Source organism: Cottoperca gobio, chromosome 7 (assembly GCF_900634415.1).
Source record: "Cottoperca gobio chromosome 7, fCotGob3.1, whole genome shotgun sequence".
Classification (NCBI taxonomy): Eukaryota; Metazoa; Chordata; class Actinopteri; order Perciformes; family Bovichtidae; genus Cottoperca; species Cottoperca gobio.
In genome coordinates this window covers 16,243,603-16,251,310 of record NC_041361.1, presented here as the reverse complement: position 1 = coordinate 16,251,310, position 7,708 = coordinate 16,243,603, and the positions used below count along the sequence as shown (strand labels likewise).

At 41.3% G+C, this 7,708-nt stretch overlaps 1 protein-coding gene across 6 annotated transcripts in view; it reads right to left on the bottom strand.

Moving 5' to 3' along the window:
- Positions 1-7,708, bottom strand: part of cep104 (centrosomal protein 104) — a 33,972-nt gene that overhangs the window by 10,346 nt on the left and 15,918 nt on the right. For 3 of the 6 annotated variants that reach the window (XR_003832536.1, XR_003832535.1, XR_003832537.1), the window contains exons 13-19: positions 5,739-5,915; positions 2,953-3,153; positions 2,081-2,176; positions 1,720-1,801; positions 445-517; positions 162-270; positions 1-44 (exon numbers count right to left, since the gene is read on the bottom strand). The exon at positions 1-44 is cut by the window's left edge and continues 114 nt beyond it. Coding sequence is in view for 2 of the 6 variants with exons in the window: in XM_029435612.1 (XP_029291472.1) it covers positions 1-25; positions 162-270; positions 445-517; positions 1,720-1,801; positions 2,081-2,176; positions 2,953-3,153; positions 5,739-5,915 (763 nt within the window). In the remaining 4 variants the exon portion in view is untranslated. The remainder of the gene's footprint in view (positions 45-161; positions 271-444; positions 518-1,719; positions 1,802-2,080; positions 2,177-2,952; positions 3,154-5,738; positions 5,916-7,708) is intronic. The other 3 variants (XR_003832534.1, XM_029435612.1, XM_029435613.1) reach the window with 1 other exon arrangement.

Sequence of the window (7,708 nt, the reverse complement as noted above, 5' to 3'; positions counted from 1 at the left end):
CTGTGAGGCTGGCTATCTCGACTACCTTTGAACACAATACAGAGCTGTACACAAAGTCTTCAAGCTGTATTACTGAACAGGCAATTAAACAGCTGGGAAGATGTCCATCTTTTCCAGAGGACTAACTGCATGACGACACCTTTGAAATTGTAACAATCTACCTGTCTACATTCATCGCAGCGTCTCAGCATTGGACAGTGTTTCCAGTAGTGAAGGTCCAATCCATCCTCTGTGAATGACTCATCCTTTTTACCGCAGAATATACACAGGCTGAAAGATCAGACCAAGCTGCAGATCAGATCATATCCCTTCAAAGCAAAGTACTGGTACACTAATGACTATGTGACTGACTGAAAACTGCACAGAAAACACTAAACCATTGAACATCTTTCTATTATTCCAGTGAGCTTTACAAAGGTCTCCATTGAGTTATGAGTCACTTACTTGTCCAGATAGTTGATAGATTGTTGGACGTCAATACTGTCTGTGTCCTTGTTCTGTGGCACTTTTGTGACAACTGGAAATAAAGAAGACAGTATCGGTTACTTGTCATGACTGCACTAATTGGAGGCCACCCTTTCGAGTATCCCCCCAATGAGATCCAGCACTCCGTAACGGAAAGAATTAATACAGACGTTGCAAAACTTGAACATGACCTGAAGACGGATTCAAATTATTCTAGAGTTATAGAATAGTTTGTACGCTTCGATAGCTGAGAAATAGATCATTCCCTCATATCAAGCTTTGAAGATATAGAGTGCTACAGGAATGAATCCTAAAACCCAGAAATGATTCTTTATGTGTATATATATATGTATTTTTACACTTCTGGTTCCCTCGTGTCAAAGTCAATGGGTGAATTTTGAAGCATTTACGTGTCTTAAAAAAGGCGGTTGGTAAAAAGTGGCTAAATGTGACTTCAGAAGTTGTCGGTGACATTAAATGTCATCACACCTACAAAAAAGACATCATCCCTGCAGCACTCTATACAGGCAAAGGTAATACTTCATCACTAACACTAAACTAAATACAAATCAAAGTATTTCATGCAGAAGAAATCAAAATGACAGTTGTAAACAGCTAAATGTTCTTGTACTTTGTTGCTATGTTTGCTGATTGTGATGTGTCTGCACTCTATTTCTATAGGTTCATGGTAGAAATGGCTGGCAATGCCGGTGTCATGCCTGTGATATTGGCAATTTGCCTTCAAACGGAGCTTTTGTTTCTGTTATTGAGCAGCATACTTGGAGTTTAAGTGGTTAAACTCCTGAAAGCAATGTTGCTGGGCAACTGGCAACAAAAGTAGACACTGTAAGGCTCCTTATCCTCTTTGGAAATGGTCAATGAGTTGGGTTTCTTTTGTATTTCAATGCCATTCTGAAAAAAGAACGAGGACATAGCGTCTAACTACCATGGGCTTTATTATTAACGTCACAAGTCGTGACCTCAGAGGTACCTTCAAAGTGTTGCCTTGCATGTAAACCGGTTACACCTGAAGGCATCAGCACTAATGCCCACGTGACTCAAAAAACGCCATGAGCACTATATTGCTGTGTTTTGCCATAAAGCAATATCCCTTTGTGCTTTAAAGCAACCCAAAACAGACCTGGTGGTGTACAGTTAATAAGGATGTTTAACTCTACTGAAGAATATCTTTAATGTGACTTGGGAACTGAGATACGTTTGTCTGCTTCATTCTAGTTAAACATGTGTACGTACTTGGTTTGACAGCTTTTTGGGACTCAACTTTGGGAGCTTCTTTCTTGGGCATTTCTTCTTTGGTGCTTTCATTGCCTCTTTCCTTCACAAGCAGACGGAGAAGTATGAAGAGATGTCAGAAAGCACAGTTCCAAAAAGAGATGCTCTTACACAAGGAAAGCTCTACACAACTTTAACAGTGACTTCAGACAAAGACAGGGGTGGATAACCCTCGCAAGGAGATACAATGTACCAGTTCTATTATCTGTTCATGTAAATAACTGAGTTTCTGACCACCTAGAGAGTTCCTGGAGTCATAAATACTAATTAGTAGCAATTACAAGAAGTGATGTAATTGTAGTCTGATGACAGCTCCACCTACTGTGATCTCTTTCAAGGCAGCCAGCTGCTCCTGAAGAGAGTGGATTTCCTCTTTCTCTTTCTGCCCGTCCTGCTGACCACCTCCCTTCTTCAAAATCTGGGTGAAAAGTGACATCAGCTTAGTCAGAATCAGCTTTTCAGTTTCATTTTTCTCAGTTTGCTTCCTTTCTTCTCATTTCAAGATAAAAGATCCTTCTTGCTCACCGTGCCAGCTTTTATTCCATTATTTTCCTTTTTTTTAAGTTCAACACTCTGCAGACTCTTACGGTCATTACGTAATGGGAAGGATAGGTCACTGTGTGAGTCACAAACTTTACGGTAAAACAATATCACACCATGTCAGCTTCTGAACACAAGCAGCCTTGTTTACTGGCTGTTTCAGCAAACAGCTATACTTTACATCATGTTGTGTTGATAATATGAACAAGTGGGATTTGAGAAAAAAGCAACACAATGTATATATTAGAGCATAAATAGATACATGATAAAACATTCTTAAGATGAGTACAAGACAGACTGCCTGTGCTGTCTTTATCAGTCTGTGCAACATGAAACTCAGTTATTGTCAGCTTCGAAAAAATAAAAAGACATGACGCCATGCAGCCCCCTCGAAAAAGGTTCAACCCTTTTCAGCTTGAGAGAGTGCTCCCATCTGCCATGTCTGACAGTTGACTCCAGCTGCTCCTCGCTGACTACAATCTGTTTGAAAAACATGATCGAATATGGCTCGAATATATACACCTACATAAATATTATAAATGTTACATTTTGTTATAATAGAAAACTTATACAGCTATTTATTTCCTTCTTTAAGTGAACAAAATGTTACGTATTATTGTTAAGATTAATTTGTAGAGAAAAAACACTTCTTGCCTGAGTGTCCACCAGCTTTCCATCAATCTTGGCGAAGCCATCGAAGAGGGTTTTGAAGAGGAAGTTCTTGCATGAAGCAGCATGGTTGGGTGGAAGGTGGCGGAGAACAGCAGCTCTGTGCTGCTGGTACATGGATAAGATGACGCGCACTGCCAGCTCTCGAACCACTGATGCATTGTGCTCCAAAGCTGCTGTACAGAACTGACAGAGGAATAACAGGGCTTTGTATTAACATGGGAAAACAATGTTTTGTTGTTGACTTGAAACTTATTTGGAATTGCAAGTAAGATTTCATTTTTTGTATGATAATTGATGGAAAATGAAAAAACCTTGTGCGTTACAGTTGGCTTTCTGGAGTGTCCAGAATAAACGCCATGCATGGTAGAAAGGTTCCAGCAAGAAATCTTGTGGAGAAAGGCAATTTGTTGGTAATGAGAACCGTGATGTAAGAGGGTTTTTAATCTACTATTTCCCTATGCACACATGGATGACAAAGACTTTCAGACAGTATCACTGCAAAGCATCGGGATAAAAGAAGAGATCATTGCACGTCATCCACATGTTAAAAATGTATTATATTCAAAGTCTGACTAAAACCCGAAACACAAATAGCTTCTTTAAGTATAAAAAAGTTGGTATTTATATAATCTGACCTGTGTGATTGCTGATTACTGACCTGATGCGGTTTATACATGGATGCAAAAAGAGAACTGGACACAGGAAGAGTGCCGGGCTTTAAAATCAATTTGACGTGGCCAAACTGCGTTATTACATCTCTGTATTTTTCTCATAGACTTACATCGTTAAAGTCTGTGAATCAGCAGTATATATATATATATATATTTTGTTGTATATATATTATTATATATTTATTTTTTTAGGTACATCAACTTCCCAGCACCAACACTTAATTAGCCCTTATTTAAATCATTATGTCCTAAAAGTTGGGCCCCACAGGTCATTTTATACCTTATAATCAGACTTATTTGGCTTCATGCGCCACTGAGCAACTTTCATAGGAATAAACAGGGCCCCGCCTAGAACGCTGTGTCCATTTCTCTTTATACATCCACAGGCTTACAGTAATGAAAGGTAACTACAGTGCATGTAAACTCTTTGTCTGATTTCCTTTCAGTGAACTTGCACTACTTGATGTTCCCCGAGGTCACTTTCACAGCTAAAAACTCTTCAAGGAATTTGTAGGGCTGTTTTTTTGTCTATTACTTTATGTGAATAATTCATATTTATTGTGATTTCAGATGTTGTTCTAATGTATTTCTTAGCCTTGTGTAGGGTAGTTTAAATTGCCTCTGTGTTTGAAAGGAACCACACAATTGTACGCTGGGGAAACAGAAAATATCCAGTTCAAGTTAATGTTTTATGAAGCATTACTCGCAGTCCAGTTTCATGTGGATAACATCAACACTGTTGAGGAAGTCACTTGAGAGAAGTGCACACCATGACGTAAAAAGAGCCCATTATCTAACATAATCTGTGGGAAGAGTCACAACACAATGGCAATCCCGCCAGAGGAGAACATTAACATCCAGGAGGAAAGTGTGTACAAAGGCCACCCATCCCTCGTTCAACAGGTTCAGGGACAGCTCGCCATTATTCTCAGTTGTCTCTGCCCACCACTTCTCATTTTAATTACACGAAATTCAATCACCCTCTTTTTTCACCGTGGCTCCCGCCTCGGAGCTGATCACCCAGGTAACAGCAGGGGGAAAAAGGAAAAATGCTCGAAATATAGCCGGGTTAACACTGTAGAGGGCTAGTCGCAGAAACTAAAAGAGCCAGATACCAGCAGAGGTTTTAGCTGGGAATTTAAGGATTCCATCATTTTCTTTTAAAAGCTATGACCTGTGTCTGTTTGGGTTAAATCTGTAAAGACGTGCATACAAGAAGATTTGAACTTTCTGTACTAATTGAAAGATACATCGCTTTTTGCTCTGTCATCATTTAAGTTTCAGTTTAACCCTGGTTCTCATCAAACCGTTCAATGTGACAACCAGGGGGAAAAAAAGGCAAGCTGTGGCATAAAGCACAGCCCTGCTGTCACGTCTCAATCCCAGACTGGAGATGTTTCCCAGGCAAACATGGGAGGCAGCCAACACAAAAGGGAGAGGCGTTGAGCAAGCATGCACAAAACACAGGCCACCCAATGCCACCTGTGTGGCTTTGGCTTCAGGAAGGAGGAGAAACTCAGTGGACAAACTTAACAAGTTGCTCTCGCTGATAAAAAAAAAAAAAAAAAAAGATGTGCGTGGTCAAGAGGAGGGCTGAGTGAAGGGGGATGGGCGGAGGAGTGGTCGTAAAGAAAGAGGACTGCCCGGCCTGGTCAACAGTTGGATAGTTTGCACGTAGATATTAGGTCACTGCTGGAAACCAGAGGAGTGCAGGGGACGTAGAGAGGATGCCAATGGTGACAACATTGACTCAGCTGACTGGAGTTTACTGACAGCCTGTTTGGGTGAACTGAAGGAAGCCCGGGAGGGATTGCTGAGTCACACCGTAATTACTGAGCCAAATGTAACGGAAAAATCAGCTTGATGGATGCCACCTTTTAAAGTGGAATAATACAGGCATTATATTGTAACTATCCCCGTACAGTGCATGTGCCATCATGTTATAGAGGATATGTCGTAACTGCCATTTCCAGATTGGAAAAAGAAGAAATTGACACTCGGCTATATACAGCTATATAATCCCCTAAAAATGTTCCAGAGTCCTAAAAGTCTCAGAGTGCAGAAGCCGAGGGCTGAAGTGGTTGAAAGGTCTTTTACCGTCATGACATTGTCCAGGGTGAAGGCAGAGTTCTCCGTTCCCAGTTCAGCCAGCAGCTTCTCGAGCAGCTCGGCCCGACTCTGAGCCAGACGAGAGGGGAAGTTGGATTTGAAGGGCTTCACCAGCTCACCGGGGATTACCTGCAGGGCGCGTACATCCTTCAAAACAGCAATTTCCTAAAAGAAGGACGCGGGAAAGAGACAATGGCTTTGAAAATTACAGTGTAATAGTCACGCAATGTCATTGTAGAGTTACAGTATGTATCAAATTAAGTAATATGTGTGCTGTAAGCCACAAAACGTATCTGTGTGATGCTACACATGGTGATGACAACACGAGAGAGAGACAAGTCATGACATGACTTAAAGTAAGATAGAAAAACTTCTCTCAGTTGTTTGTCATTTTAGTCTCATCAGTACCAAGAGGAATGTATGTTGAAAAAATTGGGCCACACACATAAAAAAAACCCACATAATTTGTCCTCAACATACAAAGAGGCATTCAGTGCTCTAACGGACATCTGAACAGATCCAGGAGGGCTGGGCTGAGGTTCTGCACAGATGTGGCCTGAATTGAACTCATTGAAAGAGAAGCTACTGCAGCTCATAAAGACCACCATCCCTTTCTTACGCAACACACACACACACACACACAGATGCACATGACGCACGTTTACAGAGAGTTGGACAATTACTTCCCTACTGTACGTCATCCCTCTATATACCAACCCAGTAACATTTTCTCGTCTCCCCCAGCAGTGAATGTGAAAGCGCCAACCTCCATATCGGGCCACAAACATCACGTCTCCTGTATGGAACCTGCACGAGTGGCACTGTCCACGCAGTCAGAGTGACTACAGCTTGGGGCTCGTTTGAAGGCTGGGGCAAAGCATGACAACAACTGAGACACCTCGTAACTCACCATGTATATCAGTGCTGCAGTACAGCACACTGCAGCATGCGGGCAGTGTGAAAGTAAGCAGCAAAAAATAACAAACAGACGAGGATCGCCACACTTTGTTTAATTAGGATTCATTTATAATTGCATGTACACGCTTTGCAGGAGCAGTTTTTGATCTGAAAAACTAGGTCCATTCCAGATAAATGCCATTAGGTCATGTAAACATTTTTTACAATCCTGACTTCATAAATATCTGTCCTATGTCTGCATATGATCAATCAAGTGAGCTCAGTGTTCCTGGTCTCTGTTTACAATGTAGAAGCACTCTTTGGTTGGTGCATCCTTCTTGGAAGAATCATATAGCTTCGGATAGGTCACACACACACACACACACACACACACACACACACACACACACACACACACACACACACACACACACACACACACACACACACACACACACACACACACACACACACACACACACACACACACACACACACACACACACACACACACACACACACACACACACACACACACACACACACACACACACACACACACACACAGGGAAGTTAGATTGAATTTGACCAATGTTGGAGCTGTTCCTTCAGTTTGCCCACTGTGGAGCGTGTAAATAAGGAAACGTTTTGCAGTCATTGTCTTGAACGCAGACGTATTGGTTGCTGTCCAGCAGACTGATTTCATCTGAAAGAACAAAACGTGCTCCATTTAACCAAAGCCATTATCTGTGTTTACGTCGACGTACAAATCCAGCACACAGATGAATATAATCAGTATTTTCTGCAGGTGTGCAGAAGTCAATGCCAGTTATGTGTATTTATCCACTGTGATTATTAATCATTTGTCACAGGGGACTATTTGCTCTCACAACTGTTACACACAGCAACACACAGCAACTGAACATACAGATAGCAAGAGATATGTAATTGGCAACATACAGATATTACTACAGACAGAAAGAGTACAGGAGCAGGAGAACTGATTCAGCATCAAACTCTTTCTTACCTGTAATCTCTGACATTTTATATTCCATGTTCAC